Raw genomic sequence first — 19,412 nt, 5'->3', positions numbered from 1 at the left:
AATATCTAGACTTGTATGTCTAAAAAAAAAATCTATTCTAGTACATCACATGTATCCTACGACACCAAAAGATAAATCCACATGCTTAATTTAATACACGATTTTCATTTTTAATGATATTAAGAATTGTGAGTGTACACACATAATAAAATTGTCGTGTACTATACATACATTCAAATTGTATCTCCTTCCATATTGTGAAATCATAATCTTCGGCCATTACAATTCACTCAAATAGTAGACTTGTCTCACTCAAATGGAAACAATTCACTGGTTTGTATACAAATCCCACAATTTTGAATGCTAAATGCTAACAGAACCAACAGGTGAGAATCCTTCTGCTGTCTTGTACTTCACTAGAATATTCACATTTCATGGTCATGTGTGAAAAAATCACTTGTACAGCTTTTCCATTATATTCTTTAGTAGTTGAACGTCAGCCCCGATTACTTCATTGGCCTTTATTCCATTACGAAAGAAGTGAACTGTAGGCTGCAGCAAAAAAAATGATGTCCACACAGCATAACACAATATTACATGCTGAAGAAATCACAAGAAGTCAAGAACCCTCACAATAAGAGGGCTCATGTTGTACCATACGATTTTTTTTAAAGATATAAACTTGATCTAAAGACTGGGGGCCAACCCGAGTATATGACAACATACAAATCAGTGATTCAAATACCAAATAAGATGGAACACATATTTATTAATAAAAAAACCTAATTCAACAAATAAACTTTCAGAGGTATATCAATGGATCAAAAAGCAAGAATTTATATAAAAGTAGACATCTCCCTTTTTTGTAGATATGTATAACTACTTTTCAGGTGTGAAGCAGAAGACCATCCACCCTTTTCCCGCATCTCCAATGCTCTACCAATATCACTAAATCTTCACGCTCAGATTGCTACCATTACAGATACTGAGCACTTTATATTATTTCATATAATTACTTGGGAACTCAAATTACTGCAACAAGTAACAATCTTAATTCAATTTAAGCTTTTAACTGAGACTTTGCCAACATAGACTGGGATTTCTAATAGATCTAGATTCTTTACCTAAGAATACCCATACAGACTAGAAAATGATATATATGGCCATAGTACAAGAAATAATGGATATTTCAGAATATGAAAATTTTGTGTGTGTGTGTGTGACTGTGTGTGACAGAGCTCCTCAGTTGTCCCTTCAGTTCCACACATAACTCAATACAGAGCTTCAGCAATTGGAACGATATGACAACTCATGATAAAACTTCATCACTGGAGCAGAACAAATGACTTAAACGGCTATAACACACACCATAGTTTCTTAAAATGACATCACACTTATTTATCTGCCTTTACACACAAACACAATGAAAAATGTAACAATTACCACAGAGTGTATGTCCATGTTGCTCAATGCATTGCCTAGGCCTTTCTGCAAAACAAATTGACAAAAATTTCATATATCAAGTTATCAACATGACAGCAAAAGCCAATAACACCACTCTAGCAAGTGTCCACACATAAGGATCATATTAGAAACGTAAGAAAAATTAAAACAAATTGAAGATTATAGAAGACAGAAAAAAGATGAGAAAAAATAATTTTAAGAAATCAACAAGACAATACCACATGTAAGCTATCTGCTATCCAGAACCTCATTCAACAGAAATTTGGTTCGCAAATTCATAATACTTGCAAGACTAGATCGCAAAATATCACAACAAACATGAGACCGTGACTACAAATTGTGCAAAAAATAGAGACCTAAACTAGCTAATACCAGCTCAATACCACTTCTGCATTTGTCTTTTACATTTGCCAACTAATTATACTGCTTATTTTGTTCAGCTATATAACTTCTTCAGCATCAGAATGACTGCTGGAGCAATATAATGATAAACACAATGGAGGCAACACATGAGGTAGTTTGTCATTCCCCAATTCCTAAGAACGATAAGCATGACGATAAAGAGCTGTTTTTTTTACAGTGAATTCAATTTAGGGGTTACTACAAGCAGGAAGTTCTGAAGTAACTGAACAATGAAACATTCCACATGAATGAGACAGAATTGTGCAATACAAGAGAAATAATGACCAGAGCATGGATACAACTAAAGGGAACAAAGAGTTGTAATATTAATTTAAAGTTATTAGTACAAAATAGATTTGATTGCCATTTATAAGACAAATAGATAATTAAGAATATTCTAGAATGTCGTAGAGAATAACAAAAGGATTTACTTCCTTTATTATTAAGTTTTTATTTGTTGGCTAAGTTTAAAAATTTACTCCAATATAAGAAGTATTCTTTTATGATGGGAATACTTTAATTGATTGAATGACTTAAGAATAGTTTCTCTCTTGTTATGGGTTATGATCCAAGCAAACTATTCTCTTTCGCGGTTGAGAAATCCTAGGGATAGTGGTTCTTCTGCGGTTGAATCACCTTAGGACGTGGGCTTTCAGAGGTTAATCCATATAAAATATATCTTTTTATTTGTTTTAATTCTTTTCCATCAAAATGGCCTCAGAGCCACCTTCCCATCATAAAAGAATACATCTTCTAATATAGGAATCTCCTTGTATAAGAGTAAATCCCTAAACTTATTCTCTACCATATTCTAGTATATTCATTATCCATTCATCAAACAAATTACAGAATAGAGTGCAGAATGCCTATAAATAGGATGCCTATAAATAGAGTACAGTCTAAAAAGCACAAACAGAATGCTCTTAAATAGAGTGCAGACAATCATAATTCAGTGATATTCTACGACTATAATCTCACAATTACACGATACTTTATGAGACAACTCTTCAGCTAACGAAGGAGTGACAAACAAGAAAGAGGTTACTCTTACATGATCAATATCAACCTTATACGTGGTAACATGAGGATACTTCTCACTCATCTGCTTAATAATAGGAGACAATAACCTACCTGCAAGATATAAAATGAAAATAAATACCTATAGTTCAAAGTCAGTCATGAAAAATTACATAAGCAAACTATCAAAAAGAAACAAAATCATCACTGTTTATTCTACATAGGTACTTAAAAACAATAAATATCTAAAAATCTTACATGGAGAACACCAAACCGCAGTATAGTAAAAAATTGCTGACTGTGATTCATCTGAAAGTCAATTTAGTTCATATCTAAGGCCATCGAAAACCTCCAATTATAAAAAATAGAAAGAAATGACATCAACACAACAGAAGTATATACGCATACCTTGAACCTTGCTTAGTGACCTTTTGAATTGCTCTTCTGACTCAACCACCACAATATTAGATGAACCTGAAATTACTAGCTTAGTACGGAAAAAGAGAAGAATCCGATTTACATATAATGAAACTTGATAATGGTTTAGCAAGCAACATACTGGCAGAATTACAAGAAAACAAAATGGAACATGCCACTAGGAATAAGTATTGTAAGGTGCAAACGAGCATCAAGCCAGCGAGATGACACTGGAAAACAGAGACAGCCACTTTTAGCTTCTGCATTTTGTGTAAGAGTATTTCTGTATTCAATATTTCCATTAGCTAAGTAGTTTCGCCTAAAGATTTTGCATCTAACAAATTTCCTCTCAGTTTAATTTGAAACTATAAAACAAAGATCCAGGGCCGTGCCTGAGATTTGAAGTGCCCTGTGCAAAATGTAAAAAATGTGCCTTAATAATCTAAAAATATATGAATACATGCAATAATAAATATTGACACAAAACTGTAAAAATCATATTACAATTAAAATGCATAAAATATTTTTTTTCATATTATAAAAATTAACTGAAAATTATAAAGAAATAAAACAAGTACATGGATAATATAAAATTATCTGAAAATTGTTTTTCTAGCATTTTTTGAAGCAAACCCACTAATAATATTTTTATAGTCTACATTTTACAACAAATTGTTTCTATAGTCTACATTTTATATTTAAATTACTTGTTTCATATTTGATATATATATATATATATATATATATATATATATATATATGCATGTATAAATTAAAAATGAATATATATTAAAATAAATTAGTTACTAAAGATCGAATCATTATTTTAATGATATAATTACTGCATATGGTCATCAAGAAAGAAAAAACATAGTATAAGTAGTTAAATTAATTAATTTTAATGAAGTTATTGAAGTTAGTAGTTAAATTAGAATTTTATCTAACTGTGACAATTTTCAATACAATTATTTTTCAATACAAGTATTTATTTTAATTAACATGATTATGATATAATTAATATTTTTTAGAATTTATATAACTTATTCAAAATAACATTTAAAAATTATTGAAGTGTATAACACTTTTCAATTTTTTTCATCTACAATTTTTTAATCTTAAAAATAAAATTTACTTTTTTTGCTATTTTTTTCATTTTAACTATACATACATATATATACACCTACATAAAAATTGTGCCCCTAATATTTAAGGGCCCTGTTCCGTTGAACAACCTGCACACCCTCAGGCCCGGCTCTGCAAAGATCATCGCAATCATATGCCAGTCAAATAACATAAACACAAAAAAGAGGGAGTGGGAGAGGAGAGGAAGAGGGGGAGAGAGATAGGGAGACGGAGAGGGAGAAATAGAGGGGGAGAGAGGGAGAGGGAGGGAGGGAGAGAGAGAGAGAGAGAGAGAGGGAGGGAGGGAGGGAGTGAGAGATGCCTGAGCCAGCAGGGGAGGAGGAGTTGCGAGAGAGCGGGTGAGAAAATTGAAACATTGAAGCAGCAGGGTTCTTGTACCATTCAAAATATGGCTTACTGTTATCACTATAAGTTGAATTATACGGTGGCGCGGTGCTCGGAGATGCCATTGATACAGCTACAGCGATAGATACACGCTGTTTATTCAAAAATTAGGGTTTAAATTTTACAAGTTTGGGGTTTTGGTAATCGAAAGAAGAAACTGATTACCCTTGTCTACGTCTGTTCTTAAAAACGGTATTTAAATACAATTTATTTGTATATTAAAAGGCGATTAGGAGCAAAATGAGCCTAAAAAATGCCAGTGAAATTACCAGCATGCCCTTGATGTTTCTTGAATCACACAATTGCCCTGGGCCGTAACCGCCCAGAGCTCGCTCCCTATTCCCTCTCAATTGATTTAGCAGATGACTAGGTATATACATCTATAATCATTCTCTGACGGTGAAATCTTCTAGTGTTGTTTTTCAGCGATCCGTTCAAGTATATATTATATTTTAATGCGGTTACGAGGAAGGTGAATTTCGATCAACCTCATCTTCCTCCACCACAATCAACCACCGCATCGCCACCGTGATGTTTGCTAACATGAAAACCCTAAGTCAAGCCTTTTCCGAGACCACCGCAGCGATCGAGAAGACCGTACAGACCACCGTGCATCGGTCCCAAGCCTCTCCACGACTCCGATCTCGTGGACCAGATTGGTTCGACCGGTCTTGCCTGGAAGCTTTATTCAGCGAAAGCGAGGAAGATCTTCGATTTCTCAGCAGTATCCGACGGTGCGTGTTTAGTAATCACTTGAATTTTCAAATGCTAGAAATTTCCAACTGTAAAGTAGAGATCGGACCGGATATTAGTTTTTTATTGCACGTTGTTTTCAAATCTTTACATTGGAAAGATTTTCGCTACTGGTTGGGCAATTAGTTCTGGTTAATATCGTTAATCTTGTTTGTGATTTGTTTTCACCTGTCATCAAAACTGTTATCATATTGCCTGTTCTGGGCGGCAAACAAATCTGCAAGATTAGGCCTTGCTTAAATAGGTGGCCTGTAAAAAGTCAAGTATATACTATAGAGCATGATTAGGACATATGATAGGGGTTTCATTTTTCTTCATTGTGTTGAATTATAGAGGACGATGTTGAGACTTTAATTAGATACCTTAAGATTGTTACATGAGTTGGTTACTTGACAAGTTGGATTGATAGATTGCATTTGCTCATTGTATGCGACTCTCTTCGGTGTTAAATTGTTTATCTGTGTTTGTAGGTCTGGACTCTATTGTTTTTTATAGGATCCCTTTTCTGTTATGATTCCACAGCTTACTTGTAACATATAAATGCACCGAATGGTGGGGTCGATAATCTTGTAAAAAGTATATTGAGACAAAAATGTAACAGTTCGGGTTTTGTAATGGAGTAATATGGGGTTTAAATAATCAACAACCTATATTATTAGGCCGATTTATTATGAGTGTAGCAATGAAAAATTCTGTATTTAAATTGAAATCGCGCCAAGAAAATAGGCTGTTAATATATAGTTACACATGAAATTGCAGCTTTGCGGAGATATGAAGCAGTGGAATGGCTAAGAAAAGTGGAGCAATGTGTGTTGGAGGTGCTTCCAAAAGAGCCGTTGGAAGAGGAATTATGTTTAGCTCTTCGCAATGGTCTCATCCTCTGCAACGTCCTCAAAGAGATCAATCATGGGGTTGTTCTCAAGGTACTCTACTACTTCATCACTTCATGATTTCATACATATGCTTATGTACATGGACAAACACATATGCTACTTTTTACTGCTAGATGGTGTTTAAAAAACTAATTTTTGCATTGATCTTCAAACTGATCCGCGGTCATCTGCAGTTGTGTGCAAGCATCAGAAATCGCCAGCAAAATGCGCAACACCCTCTCATTGTTTGATGGAATCGACTCCTAAAAAACGAGGGAGGCCAAAACTGTCCCTCACCAAATAGATGGCGGAAGAGCGCAGGGCTCTTAAGCGTAAGCGCAATAACACTAGGTACAGAGCTTTATGTCCTGTGATTTTGTAAATTATGTTTGAGATTGGTTTGCATTCTCTATGTTGCTTCCTTTAGTTAAACGTTATTATTATTTAAGTTGGTGTAGCATCCTAACCAACACTTCATAAATTTATTCTGCAGGATCTAGGCCTGAATTACGTGACGCTGGTCCTATTTTGGCTGATGGTGGGAGCTCCCGAGGTAATCATCTGTGCATCTATTACATGTGATAACTATGGTGATGATTTGGACTTATCAAAGCCAAAATTTCATGGAATGTTACATTTCTTTTATGAAATATTATATTTTAGGTGACACTATTCTGCACAATCATTTGTTTTCTCCTAAACTAGTGAGTCACATTTTAATTATGTAATATTGTTGAATTCTCAGTTGGATTAACATATACTTGGTTCTGTTTTTTATCCAAAGCTTAGCGAAATAAGCATTGTATGCCATGTTTTGTTATTTTTTCGAACAATGTATAACGGTATTTTTATATTCTTAGTATGCAAGCATGTATATGTTAGTTTATATATTGGTAGAAATATTTATAAATAAATATTTAACAGTCAAAATGTAAGGATGTGTTATCAATCGCAACCTGATATTTCGTCTTTAAGGGAATTCAACATGTACAACTTCCACACAGTTCTACCTACAAAAGGCTGATCAACTCATCGGTGTTCCTCTGGAAAAATATTCAGCTAACATACTGAGGTAATGCACATCATGCCTGCTTATATACAACCATGTCAACTCTAACATTCCACTGTTTTGTAATTTTTAATGAACTCTTAAAGGCTATAAAATGACTGATATGTAACCCATTTTATCTTGAGTTCTTATTAATTTGTTAGAAATTTATCTAAAGTTTAAAATTGATTACTTACGTTAGTTATGGATTAATTTATTTCTGGTCACTGCTTTGCTTTCAACCACTTCTTAGGTTTCATGACCAAGGAGGATAGCGAAAAGCACTGGTCCCTTCCATATGAAATAAGTCTAAGGTGAACACTGATGCTGCGATTTTACAATCCTCCAACTGCTACAGTTTTGCTTTCGTTGCCAGAAATCATGCAGGAGAATTGATTGAAGCACGCTCAAGTTGTAAGCAAGGTAGTATGATTCCTGACTGACAAAAGCGATAGAGATTAGGGAGGCTCTGAGCTGGATAAAAGAGCATCATATGCGTGACGTGACTATCGAATCAGATTGCCTGGTTGCAATACAGGCTATTAGAAGCTCATGTCTTCTCATGTCATACTTTGGTAGGCTTATAGCAGAATGCAAAAGTCTGCTTTAAGAGTTAAAAAAGAGAGGACTTTAAGAGTTAAAAAAGAGAGGAGTTTTCTTAAAATTTGTTAAACGGTCTCCGAACCACGTAGCTCACTATTTATTTAGCGAGGTATAGTAATTCTATTGCTGATCATAGTTGGTGGATGAGTATCGCTCATTCAGAGTTTCTTCATGTATAGAAGAACGGTTTGAGGAATTAATTAATTCTATTTCTTCCGGGAAAAAAAAATAACTAAAAAATATTTATATAACAAGTCAGCTGTTGGCTTAAAGTTAGAAACAAGAACAAAATGACTTAATATCTTAAGTCATTTGAGTTACTTTTTTCAATAACTTGTATTTTTAAAAAAAAATTGATAAAAATTATCTAAAAGTCAGTAAAATTCTCAAAGCTTTTATATTTGATAATTTAAGAGCTGCTTCTTTTTTAAGAAAATTTATATATTTATAATTTTTTGGATTAAATGTTAAAATGGTGTTGTGTTCGTTTTTAGCAAGAAAATAAGGGTTTATTTTAGAAATAAAATAGAGTTATATGTATTTTTCATCAAAAATAAGATTTTATTTTTGAACAATAAGTTTAACCAAACAAAAGTGAATCAGGTTAAATCGAAAGCCAAAATTTTAAATTGCTCTCGGCTTTCACAAATCACACATGCAATTCATAGCTCAAAAAATTTACGCAATTCATGTTTAATAAATTGATACAGACAAAAAATCGGAAATCTTTATAGTATTATAATCAAACAAAAATTTGTCTTTATAAAAATGCACGTGCCTTGCTAGTTTTTATTAGTATGACCTCGGTATCGGCTTAAATTCCGAGTTCTAAATGACCTTGAATTTTAAATTAAAAAATATTTATTTATGTAATAAATTAAGAGTAGGTTTAAAATCAGAAATAAGATAAAAATTGTCTTAAATTTAAAATTTAGTTTAAGTTATTTTTTTCAATGACTTAATTTAATTATACTTAAATTCAGAAATAGTTTAAGTTAATTTTTTTGAAGGACTTAACTTTTTATACTAATTATCAGTAAGACATAGATAATCCATAAATTATTTTTGTTTTATTATTTTAATAACTTATAAATTATTAATAAGTCAAGATCATCCAAACCTACATTTTAAACTCATAACTTATTAGAAAAATGGTTAAGTTATAGGTCACGTTCATGAGCTAAACCAAACATGCTCGTGGTTCGGATAACTATATAGGATAATTCATTTTTTATTAAAAAATATTATAATAAAAATAAATATAATAATTGGTATAATTTCACTCAAAATTATGAAAGAAAGTTATTTAAAAAACTAATCTCTAACACACACGTGGGAGTTACCTCACGCAGGGGTACAAGAGCTCTACCAACACACCAACACCTTGTTGGCTTTAATTTAATTTTTATAAAAATTGAAGATAAAATTAAGCCTTCCTATTGTTCCTAAACAAGCTCTTAATAGTATTTAAGATACATAATTTAAATTATTTGTTTCAATAATTTATAACACAAGTGTTTTATTAGTTATTAAAATATAATAAAAATAATTTTGACAATCCACTTGAACTATGATGTTGACATTTCATATAAGGTCACGAAAAAAGAAATGTTTGTATGAAATTATAGCTTTGAGCAACTCAAATTCATTCTTAAATATCATGGGCCGTGCCTTTAAAATTTTAACCCGTAAATCATGCTCAGAAATTTAAAAAAAAAAGAGCATGGGCCTTGCTTCAAATTTTTGGACCTTACACCAGCGGACTTCTTACACCTGCTAATTACTGGACCTTCTATTGGAAAAATAAAAGAAATGAACCGAGCTGTTCTGATACGTATTAATTTGGAAAACCCTCTATTACAACTTAATTTTTGGAATTCAATTAATTATAATATATTTTTTTAAATTAATGGTACAATAATAAAATATCTAATAGATGTCTAATTATAATCCAGGAATTACTAAATATTTGTCGTTTACTTTCTAACACATAATTCTAAAAGTGACATAAAATTATAATATTTTTAAAAAAAAACTGAACTTATACTTTAATTCAAAAGAAACTTTAAAATATATTTTAATTTAAAGATATTTATTTTAACTACATGATCAATGCATTTAAAAATATGTCAAATATTTAAAAAAGTTGAAGCAGTAGGAAACGATCCCTAAATTCTATGTTAAATTGTACTAATGTGTGATAAATTATTACCTAGTTTTGTTAAATAAAATCATATAGAAAACACTTTTTTAACTTTTATATTTTGAAGAAAAAAGAGAATTATGCAAATTTCTCGGAAATAAACCTTATTTTGACAAAGACCCGAAATACACTATCTACCAATTGTGTTAGATTAGGTGTGGGTGGGTTAAACCACTTTCGAAGTTAGGGGGTTAGATAACTAACACTTTGGTTAGATGTCAAATAATGCACCTACCAGATAGAAACCTCTATGTTCTAGTTCACCTGCTGCTTCTGCTCATGCCTTCATTGCAAAGTTTAAAGTACAAAACTGATTTGATCTTATACTAATAAACTCGAATCCTAATTTATGAGCTTTGACAATGGCACAAACCATTGTTTATACTGAGGAGAGTGTAATGAAGTCAAAATGTTGAGAAATAATTGGTGGAAAGAAAGAGATAGTTGATGTTTTGGTGGAAAGGGGGCACAAAATGCCTGTCTACTTTCCATTTCTATGAATGAATGATTGTGTTTTTGTTACACATTTTAGTGGCTAATGCTACTCCATGGATCTTTCTTTCTGCCTTTTATCCGGGTGCTAAACTTATTCATCTCCCAATAAGCACCCTCTTTTTTTTATTCAATATAATTTATTTGTCTATTTAATGATGTGTGATAGAAAAAATAACGGATTAAATATTAAAGTGATCCTGAAATGTAGATTAGATTGTATATCATTTTACTCACTAATTTTAACCGAGCATAAATTACTCAATTCACAATAAATATTTCCTCCGGACATATAGATCTGCTTATTTGACATTTATAATAATTTTTTTGACTTAATTATATCATGTTAAAGTTGACCATCAAAATAATATTTTATTTTACGAGGACATGACCTATTTATTTATACAACAATTGATGCAAGATATGACATTATCGGTTCACAATTTTTGTATATAATCTAACGATGATAAAGATTGTAATATTACACTACTCCCTCCGTCCCCCTGAGTTGTATACATTGGGGGACGGGGACGGGGACGCGGCACGGACTTTAATGCTCCTGTAAAATGTAGTTGTGTTATTTATTTTTAAAATTTTCTTTTTTGAATTAAAGTTTGGATGTTATATTTTTATTCAGAAAAGGAAAATCTCAAAAATAAGTTACGGAACTATATTTTATAAGAGTATTGAAATGCGTGTCGAGCAGTTGAAAAAAAACGTATACAATTAAATGGGACAGAGGGAGTAATATTTAGTTAGAAGTTTGTGCATCCCTTAAAATTTAGAGAAATTAAATCAAGATTTTGAAGGGAAAAAAAGAGAGGCTCGTGTTCGGAAAATACATGGTTTTTTTATGATATGATAGTTATATCCCTACATGCACGTAAACACGTTCTTTCCCTTCCCATATATTTAGTATGATAGATTTAAGATACGACAGCAACATTAATTTAGTTTAAGTTATTTAATCGCAGACACGAAAAATTCAATCTATTAAAAAAAACAACCTAAAACTAACCTTTTTATTTATATATTTTAGATTGCAACGACTAAACCGATTCCCACAAATTTTAGCTCAATCGTCACGCAAACACTAACCTATTCCCAGTAGTACAAGCCCTCATAAACATGAAGTACAAAGGGCAAATCCGTAATTTCGCTCTTCCTAAACATAAATCAATACCGAGTACGAAGGACAGGATTGTAATTCCACTCTCCACCCCCATCTTCTTTCACCAACTTTTTCAATTATAAAACTTCTATCCTTTCTCCCTCCACATTTCTCTCTCTACGTATATAATAAAATCACATCTCTCTCTCCCTATACTTAAAATCTCTCTCTCTCTCCCTCTCTCTCTCTACCGTATATAAAAATCACACATCTGTCTCTCTTCATCTCTCTCTACATTTTTTCTGTGTGCCAGCACACAGATACGCACCTAATATTAAAAAACAACATATTATACATGGCGCGGAGTGTTGAGCTGACCGGAAAAGACTCGCCGGCCGGCGACCTCGAGGACGTGCGGCTACTCGACTCGTACGAAGACGAAGAAGCGGAATTGAGTAAGGTAGAGCAAGGAATGAGCAGAATTCAGGTGAGAATCACCGGAATGACGTGTGCGGCGTGCTCGAATGCTGTGGAAACTGCTCTGATCAGCTTGAACGGCGTTGTTAGCGCTTCTGTTGCGCTTCTTCAGAACAAAGCCGACGTCGTTTTTCATCCTTCTGTCGTCAATGTATGTTACTAGTCACTCATGACTTATGATCACACATTCACACTTGCTTTTAACTCTGTTTCTCGCGTGTTCTCGTGTTAAAACTGTTTGAATTTTTCTGATTATCAAGTAATTTAAATTTTTAATAATTATTATTGTGTGGATTGAGCTGCATTTTCAACTAATCATTTATATTTACTGTTTATTGATTTAGCTGCCTAACTGCCTTTAGTTTAGTTTGTATAATTTTTAAACTATAATTAATAATTAATTTATTCAGCTGCATTTTAAACTAATTTTGTCTTTTAATTAGTCTGAGTAGCTCTTTGATGATTGTTTTATGTTACTAGCTCATTACAGTTCATATACATGATTTGTAGCTCTGTGCTGACTTTTTCTTGTTTATGTAAAGGCATTACCTGTTATACATCTGTATTCCTGCTTACTAATTGTAACAAAAGCGTGAAGTGCACAATTACCTATTATATCGGTCCTTGTAGTTTTAATACGGATAATTTATTAGTGGACATAATGGACATTGCTATGGAATAATAGTCGTTTGCAAAGTTGATTTTAGTTTTACAACAGATTAGCATTAGGTTAATAGTGATAGTCGAATCGAGTGCTTTTTTAAAAATGACGGTGATGTAATAAATAATCTGGTTGTGTAACTTTTTGTCATCCATCTGATAATTCGTAAAATGACATGGCAGTTTTGGTGAGTGTGAATGATTGATTTATTTCTATTCCAGGACGATGATATTAAGAATGCAATTGAAGATGCTGGTTTTGAGGCAGAGATTATACCTGAAACTAGTTCATCTCAAACAAAATCACATGGAAATGTGGTGGGACAGTTTACTATTGGAGGCATGACGTGTGCAGCTTGTGTAAATTCTGTTGAAGGAATTTTGAGAAAGCTTCCTGGTGTGAAGAGGGCAGTTGTGGCATTGTCGACCTCTTTAGGTGAGGTCGAATATGACCCTACTATTATTAGTAAGGATGACATAGTGGATGCTATTGAAGATGCTGGCTTTGAGGGTTCACTTGTACAGAGCAGCCAGCAGGATAAAATTATATTAGTAGTTAATGGGATAACAAGTGATTTTGATGTACAGCTGTTAGAAGGAATACTATGCAACTTGAAGGGTGTGCGACAGTCCTGTTTCAACAGGTTATCAAGAGAACTAGAAGTACTCTTTGATCCCATAATTCTTGGTTCTAGATTGCTCGTTGATGAGATTCAAGGACGAAGCTCCGGAAAATTTAATCTACAAGTCAGAAATCCTTACACAAGAATGACTTCCAAGGATCTTGAAGAATCCTCAAAAATGTTTCGACTTTTCACGACCAGTCTCATTCTTAGTGTGAGTATATATATCTTATCTCTGCTACCATGTCTAGTAAATTACCAGCTCTATGTGTGCATCTTAACAGAATGTGCAAGTTTTATTTGTAAAACCTAGTGCATCCTAGTATTCTTTGCTTGATTGCTCCTTTTGCCGTTCTGCATTTGTCCTGTATGTCCGTAGTCATTAGTACTCATTTCTCTGATCTTTATGAATACAAGTTCTTTTTGTAGGCATACAAATACGTGTACCCTTTGTATCAAATAGCATACTGAAAGTCATTTGCACATAGCAAGGGATCACTCACACTTTTCATTATCTTTGTCAATTGATTCAGTTTTGACTTGTTAATTCATTTTCAGATTCCAGTCATATTCATGCGATTTGTTTGTCCAAGCATCCCTATACTGTATGCCTTATTGCTTCGGCAATGTGGGCCATTCCAAATGGGTGATTGGTTAAAGTGGGCCTTAGTGAGTGTCGTGCAGTTTGTTGTTGGGAAGCGATTTTATGTTGCTGCGTGGAGAGCACTTAGAAATGGTTCGACAAACATGGATGTTCTTGTAGCATTGGGAACTTCAGCTTCATACTTTTATTCTGTCTATGCACTATTATATGGTGCAGTAACTGGTTTCTGGTCGCCTACGTACTTTGAAACCAGTGCAATGCTGATAACATTTGTGCTACTGGGGAAGTACTTGGAAACTCTTGCAAAAGGAAAAACTTCAGATGCTATAAAGAAGTTGGTAGAACTAACACCAGCAACAGCTTTACTGCTTCTCAAAGACAAAGGTAGGCTGGTTTTTATATTATAATGCATCTGTGAATTTCTTTTTTTACACACCAAGGTTCTTACCAGCTTTCACTCATAACTTCCCCCCAACCATGATCTTCTACCAAAAAGGATATACACAATAAGTTTTGGTGAGTTACTAGATTCTATAAGTGTGTTTGATAATCATACACGGTTATTGGTTGCTTTTGTACTTTGTGGTATGCTTAATGATCATTTAAACGTAATTTGACTAATTATTGTAGTTTCTCTTGCATTATTATCAGGTGGCAAGGTTGTTGGAGAAAGGGAGATAGATTCTCTACTGATTCAACCTGGTGACATGCTTAAAGTTCTGCCTGGCACAAAAGTTCCTGTTGATGGCATGGTTGTATGGGGTTCAAGTTACGTCAATGAGAGTATGGTTACCGGTGAATCTGAACCGGTTTCAAAGGCAGCTAATGCTGCAGTAATTGGTGGTACTATAAATTTAAATGGTTCCCTTCACATACAGGCAACTAAAATAGGTTCCGACACAGTTTTAAGCCAGATTATTTCTCTGGTTGAGACAGCACAGATGTCAAAAGCTCCAATTCAGAAATTTGCTGATTATGTAAGTTTCAAGTTGTCGTTACATCTAATTCTTCTAAATGGGTTAGGTAGTCTTGTGATTTTTTAAGTGTATGTATAATTGCTTACTGTTCTTAAATATTTTGTTTTGCGTGGATCCCAAGTACAGATTCAGTATTGTGCTTTATAAAACAAATTTGTGTTATTTGTATTCACTATTTGGTAGATATAATATATAGTCACTAGGTGTATTTTATGCAGAAAAAGAGAGGATTTGATGTGTGTATTTTCCCAAGTCCATTATAAGAGATTTATAGGTGAAGTTTAGAGGCTGCACAATTATCTAATTTTGCAACAGTCTGTCTGGATGTACAGATTTTTGGGTGTAATCAATCTTTGTGATATGGGCATGAATTTTATTTTCGCAGTAATGGTGGGTGCACCAGGCTAGTTTAGTTCGCTGTGAAGTAATTTAAATGATAAAAAACATAAGATCTGTTACTACTATATGATTTGGATAACTTATGTGGCTGCAATAGAAGGCGGAATGGAATATAAGTCGGTGCTTCTAGAATATATTGGGGTCATTATCAAGTTAATGAATCTATTTTAGCGACAGACTCTAGCAAATTTATTTGGTTCATAACTTTGTTCAGGTGTAGATTATGCTGTGCATACAAGTCAAGAACTCATGTATCTGTCCCAGTTCTCACCTGGGTATCTTTTTAACTTGCAGGTGGCAAGTATTTTTGTCCCTACTGTCGTTGCTTTCTCATTGTTGACACTAATTGGGTGGTAAGTTCGCAACTATCTTTTGGACAGTTAAATGCAAGTAAATTGTTTATCAATTGTTAAATATTATACAAGTCTCATGTTAATTATTATTTATGTAGGTATATCGGTGGAGTTTTTGGTTTCTACCCAGTAGAATGGCTGCCTGAAAATAGCAATAACTTTGTTTTTGCCCTCATGTTTGCGATATCCGTGGTAGTAATTGCTTGTCCATGTGCACTTGGGTTGGCCACCCCAACAGCTGTCATGGTTGCAACAGGGGTTGGAGCTAATCATGGGGTGCTAATTAAGGGAGGGGATGCATTGGAGAGGGCACAGATGGTTAATTATGTGGTGTTTGATAAAACAGGAACTTTAACCCAAGGAAAAGCAACAGTCACAACAGCGAAAGTTTATACAGAAATGGATCGTGGAGAATTTCTCACATTGGTAGCTTCAGCGGAGGTAAATATATATTTCCCAAGCTAGTTTCTCGTCATATATAGCTGTAGTATTATTTATGGAGAACAGTTATACCAGTGCTGTCTAGTCTGTATGCTTTAATCCATTTTTCGTTATCCAAATACTTATCAAAGCTTATCAGTGAAAGTGTTGTTGCAAACCTAGTTCGATAGCAGTTTAATTTGTAATGAATATTATTATTTTTGTCAAAAGAGCTAACCCCTCTTTGATTATATACATTTAGGTGTCTTACCACTATAACAACCTTAATACATTCTTATGGTTGGTCTGGCATCTTATGATTTAGGCCAGCAGTGAACATCCTTTAGCTAAAGCAATAGTGGAATATGCTCACCATTTCCACTTCTTCGAGGACCCTTCAGCTACCACAGATATTCAATACCTTGAGAAGGAGCACAAGTACTCAGGATGGCTTCTCGAAGCATTTGATTTTACTGCGCTTCCCGGAAGAGGCGTCCAATGTCTCATTAATGGAAAACAGATATTGGTGAGTGTTCATTGCAACTTCTTGAATAACAATAACACATTATAGACACCAAAAGAAATTGGAGTATACAAAGGAAAAGAATTTTTGAAATATGGTGAACAATTTTAATAATTTTGCTTATATAAGGTGTCCTTGGTCATGAATATTCAACAGGTTGGTAATCGTAGTTTGCTTACAGAAAACGGTGTTGCTATTCCGACTGATACTGAGAATTTTATGGTAGAACTGGAAGAAAGTGCGAAAACTGGCATACTAGTGGCATACAATGGTGTCTTAATTGGCATTCTGGGAGTAGCTGATCCATTGAAGAGAGAAGCTGCTGTAGTAGTGGAAGGCCTCATGAAAATGGGTGTCAAACCTGTCATGGTTACTGGGGATAACTGGAGGACAGCTCATGCTGTGGCTAAGGAGGTAGGCACTTTTTAATGGATTAATCATGCACATCTTGTGGATACAATGGTTTTCAAATTAATCCAATATTACAGAATTAAAGTTACACATTAAAATTAGTTGATTGAAAACAAACGTGTAAGCCGCTGCAGTAGTTATTCCCTTCAAAATTGAAGTTTTTGCCCACTGGATTATAATACCTCTCTATAAGGGTCATTGGTGGATTTTTGCACTTAAAATATAAGAATAAGGTGTAAAATATGAAGCAGATGTAAAAGAAGTGCTATATTTTCATATAGCTACATCATGTGTCAGTCATGCCTCAATACTGGGTGCATTCTTACACTGAATGGACTAACTTCGTCACTGTGAATTTTAAAAATTTTAGCATGCCTCAAATTTTTTTAACTGACAACCCACCCATGTATTGTGTGAGAATTTTTTCAGTGTTTTGATCTAGGCGGCTACCTTATATCGTATGAGAAAAAATAGTTCTGCTTTTTTTAGTTTGAACCTAATAAAAATCATGATCATCTAATGACTTGGACCATAAATAGGGTAGATAGCAAAATTTCGGATAAATTGTTGCATAAGTACTTTTCTTGATAACATTAAACTTTGTGTGTAGCTTGGTATTCATGACGTACGAGCAGAGGTGATGCCAGCTGGTAAAGCTGATGTCATTCGTTCATTTCAAAAAGATGGAAGCACAGTTGCTATGGTGGGTGACGGTATCAATGATTCACCAGCTTTAGCAGCAGCAGATGTTGGTATGGCTATCGGGGCAGGAACAGATATTGCAATTGAAGCAGCTGATTATGTGCTGATGAGAAATAATCTAGAAGATGTAATAACGGCCATTGATCTCTCAAGAAAGACGTTCAGTCGAATCCGATTAAATTATGTGTTTGCCATGGCTTACAATGTCATTGCAATTCCTATAGCTGCTGGAGTTTTTTTCCCTCTCGTAAAGCTCAAATTGCCTCCATGGGCAGCCGGTACATGCATGGCTCTGTCATCTGTAAGTGTCGTGTGCTCTTCTTTACTTCTTAGGAGATACAAAAGACCCAGACTTACCACAATTCTGGAAATAACTATAGAGTAGGAACTTAACTGTTAAAAATCAAAAATCAAAGAAACAACAGGAGAAAAGAGAAATCTTCTTCCTAAAGGAGAAACCGAGATGGATGTATTGGCAATTTTGTGTATTCTTATCTTTTTCAACTTCATCGAGGTGTTCTTCATCACCCTTATCAATGTACATTTAGTGTCCGTGATTTGTTAACCAGTTTTCATGTTGCTTTTCTCGGCAAGAAAAGCCTCTCTCCCTTTTTCCAGAAGTAGGCAATTTCATACTATCACTTTATGTTGTATAAGGCCTTGCAGGCTTATTTGGTGTGTTATTTGATCCAAAGAAATCTACTTCTGGGAGTTGAGTCAATTTGCACTTGAGAGGAGAGTGTTACCTGTTACGGATACTTGAACACTTTTTTGCTATTGCATGCTAACTATAAGCTGAAACATATTTGGAGAGGAAAGGCGCAAATATCACAACTTCTTTAAATAAAATTTGCGATACTTAATAAAAAGATGCTACATTGTGTTAGTTATATCCGGGTCCAGGACTACAAAACTACAAAACGTAATATGATTTGTCGTTTTAGAGTGAAATGCTATACAAATAGTGTTTTGGAACTTGAGAACTTTACGCAATCTAGTTTAAATTGTAAAATGATACTCTTTGAGAACATTTTTACGGTAATAATACTTGGACCTTGTTCCTAGAAAAATGATAAATTTGACCAACGGTCCAATATCCATATATGAAGTTTTGAATTGACAAATCGATTAATGTCGGTCGGAACCCCGCATGGGAATTCTGCCAGGTTTGCAAACTGAATATAGAAAATGACAGCCGACAAAGTCGTCGGCTAATTTGTATCTTGCGCTCCTTGCAGAAACAATTGTAATATGCTTTAATTTTTTAATTTAAAAGATACTCCCTCCGTCCCAGTCAATAGTATACATTGGGGGACGGGGGCGCGGCACGGACTTTAATGCTTCAATATAGTATAGTTCTGTAAATTATTTCTAAAATTTTCTTTTTCTGTATAAAAGTATAACATTTATACTT

At 33.8% G+C, this 19,412-nt stretch overlaps 2 protein-coding genes and 1 long non-coding RNA gene across 4 annotated transcripts; 2 read left to right on the top strand and 1 right to left on the bottom strand.

The window, feature by feature from the left end:
- Positions 1 to 85: 85 nt before the first annotated feature.
- Positions 86 to 4,960, bottom strand: LOC108205436 (thioredoxin O1, mitochondrial). Of its 2 annotated transcripts, none has more exons than XM_017375396.2 (6): positions 4,685 to 4,959; positions 3,232 to 3,297; positions 3,082 to 3,132; positions 2,858 to 2,937; positions 1,384 to 1,428; positions 86 to 492 (listed from the first exon to the last, which is right to left on the bottom strand). In XM_017375396.2, the coding sequence occupies exons 1-6, from the start codon at positions 4,830 to 4,832 to the stop codon at positions 394 to 396; spliced, it is 489 nt and encodes a 162-aa protein (XP_017230885.1). In that variant the 5' UTR covers positions 4,833 to 4,959; the 3' UTR covers positions 86 to 393. The 2 variants fall into 2 exon arrangements, with proteins under 2 accessions (XP_017230885.1, XP_063947116.1); XM_064091046.1 differs by lacking the exon at positions 86 to 492 and adding an exon at positions 499 to 972 and having other exon boundaries at positions 4,685 to 4,960.
- Positions 4,961 to 5,111: 151 nt separating this feature from the next.
- On the top strand, positions 5,112 to 8,239 carry LOC108205437 (uncharacterized). The gene is made up of 6 exons (XR_001803978.2): positions 5,112 to 5,501; positions 6,280 to 6,443; positions 6,587 to 6,743; positions 6,886 to 6,945; positions 7,368 to 7,464; positions 7,694 to 8,239. It is a non-coding gene; the product is annotated as an uncharacterized LOC108205437 (long non-coding RNA).
- Positions 8,240 to 12,025: 3,786 nt separating this feature from the next.
- Positions 12,026 to 18,566, top strand: LOC108205478 (copper-transporting ATPase RAN1). Its single transcript, XM_017375453.2, has 9 exons — positions 12,026 to 12,477; positions 13,209 to 13,823; positions 14,168 to 14,597; positions 14,865 to 15,190; positions 15,884 to 15,942; positions 16,041 to 16,383; positions 16,688 to 16,888; positions 17,042 to 17,299; positions 17,907 to 18,566. Exons 1-9 carry the CDS (start codon positions 12,205 to 12,207, stop codon positions 18,381 to 18,383), a joined length of 2,982 nt encoding a protein of 993 aa, XP_017230942.1. The 5' UTR covers positions 12,026 to 12,204; the 3' UTR covers positions 18,384 to 18,566.
- Positions 18,567 to 19,412: the final 846 nt, after the last annotated feature.

This window comes from Daucus carota, chromosome 1 (genome assembly GCF_001625215.2).
Source record: "Daucus carota subsp. sativus chromosome 1, DH1 v3.0, whole genome shotgun sequence".
NCBI classification, from domain to species: domain Eukaryota; kingdom Viridiplantae; phylum Streptophyta; class Magnoliopsida; order Apiales; family Apiaceae; genus Daucus; species Daucus carota.
This window is presented reverse-complemented; position numbering and strand designations above follow the sequence as displayed.

Coding starts and splice junctions, on each gene's coding strand:
- LOC108205478 (XM_017375453.2), top strand. CDS start 12,205: ATGGCGCGGAGTGTTGAGCTGACCGGAAAAGACTCGCCGGCCGGCGAC. Junction 15,943..16,040: donor TTGTTGACACTAATTGGGTG/GTAAGTTCGCAA, acceptor TTATTTATGTAG/GTATATCGGTGGAGTTTTTG. Junction 17,300..17,906: donor CTCATGCTGTGGCTAAGGAG/GTAGGCACTTTT, acceptor CTTTGTGTGTAG/CTTGGTATTCATGACGTACG.
- LOC108205436 (XM_017375396.2), bottom strand. CDS start 4,832: ATGGCATCTCCGAGCACCGCGCCACCGTATAATTCAACTTATAGTGAT. Junction 3,298..4,684: donor CTCCTCCCCTGCTGGCTCAG/GCATCTCTCACT, acceptor TAGTAATTTCAG/GTTCATCTAATATTGTGGTG. Junction 3,133..3,231: donor GTCACTAAGCAAGGTTCAAG/GTATGCGTATAT, acceptor ATTGACTTTCAG/ATGAATCACAGTCAGCAATT.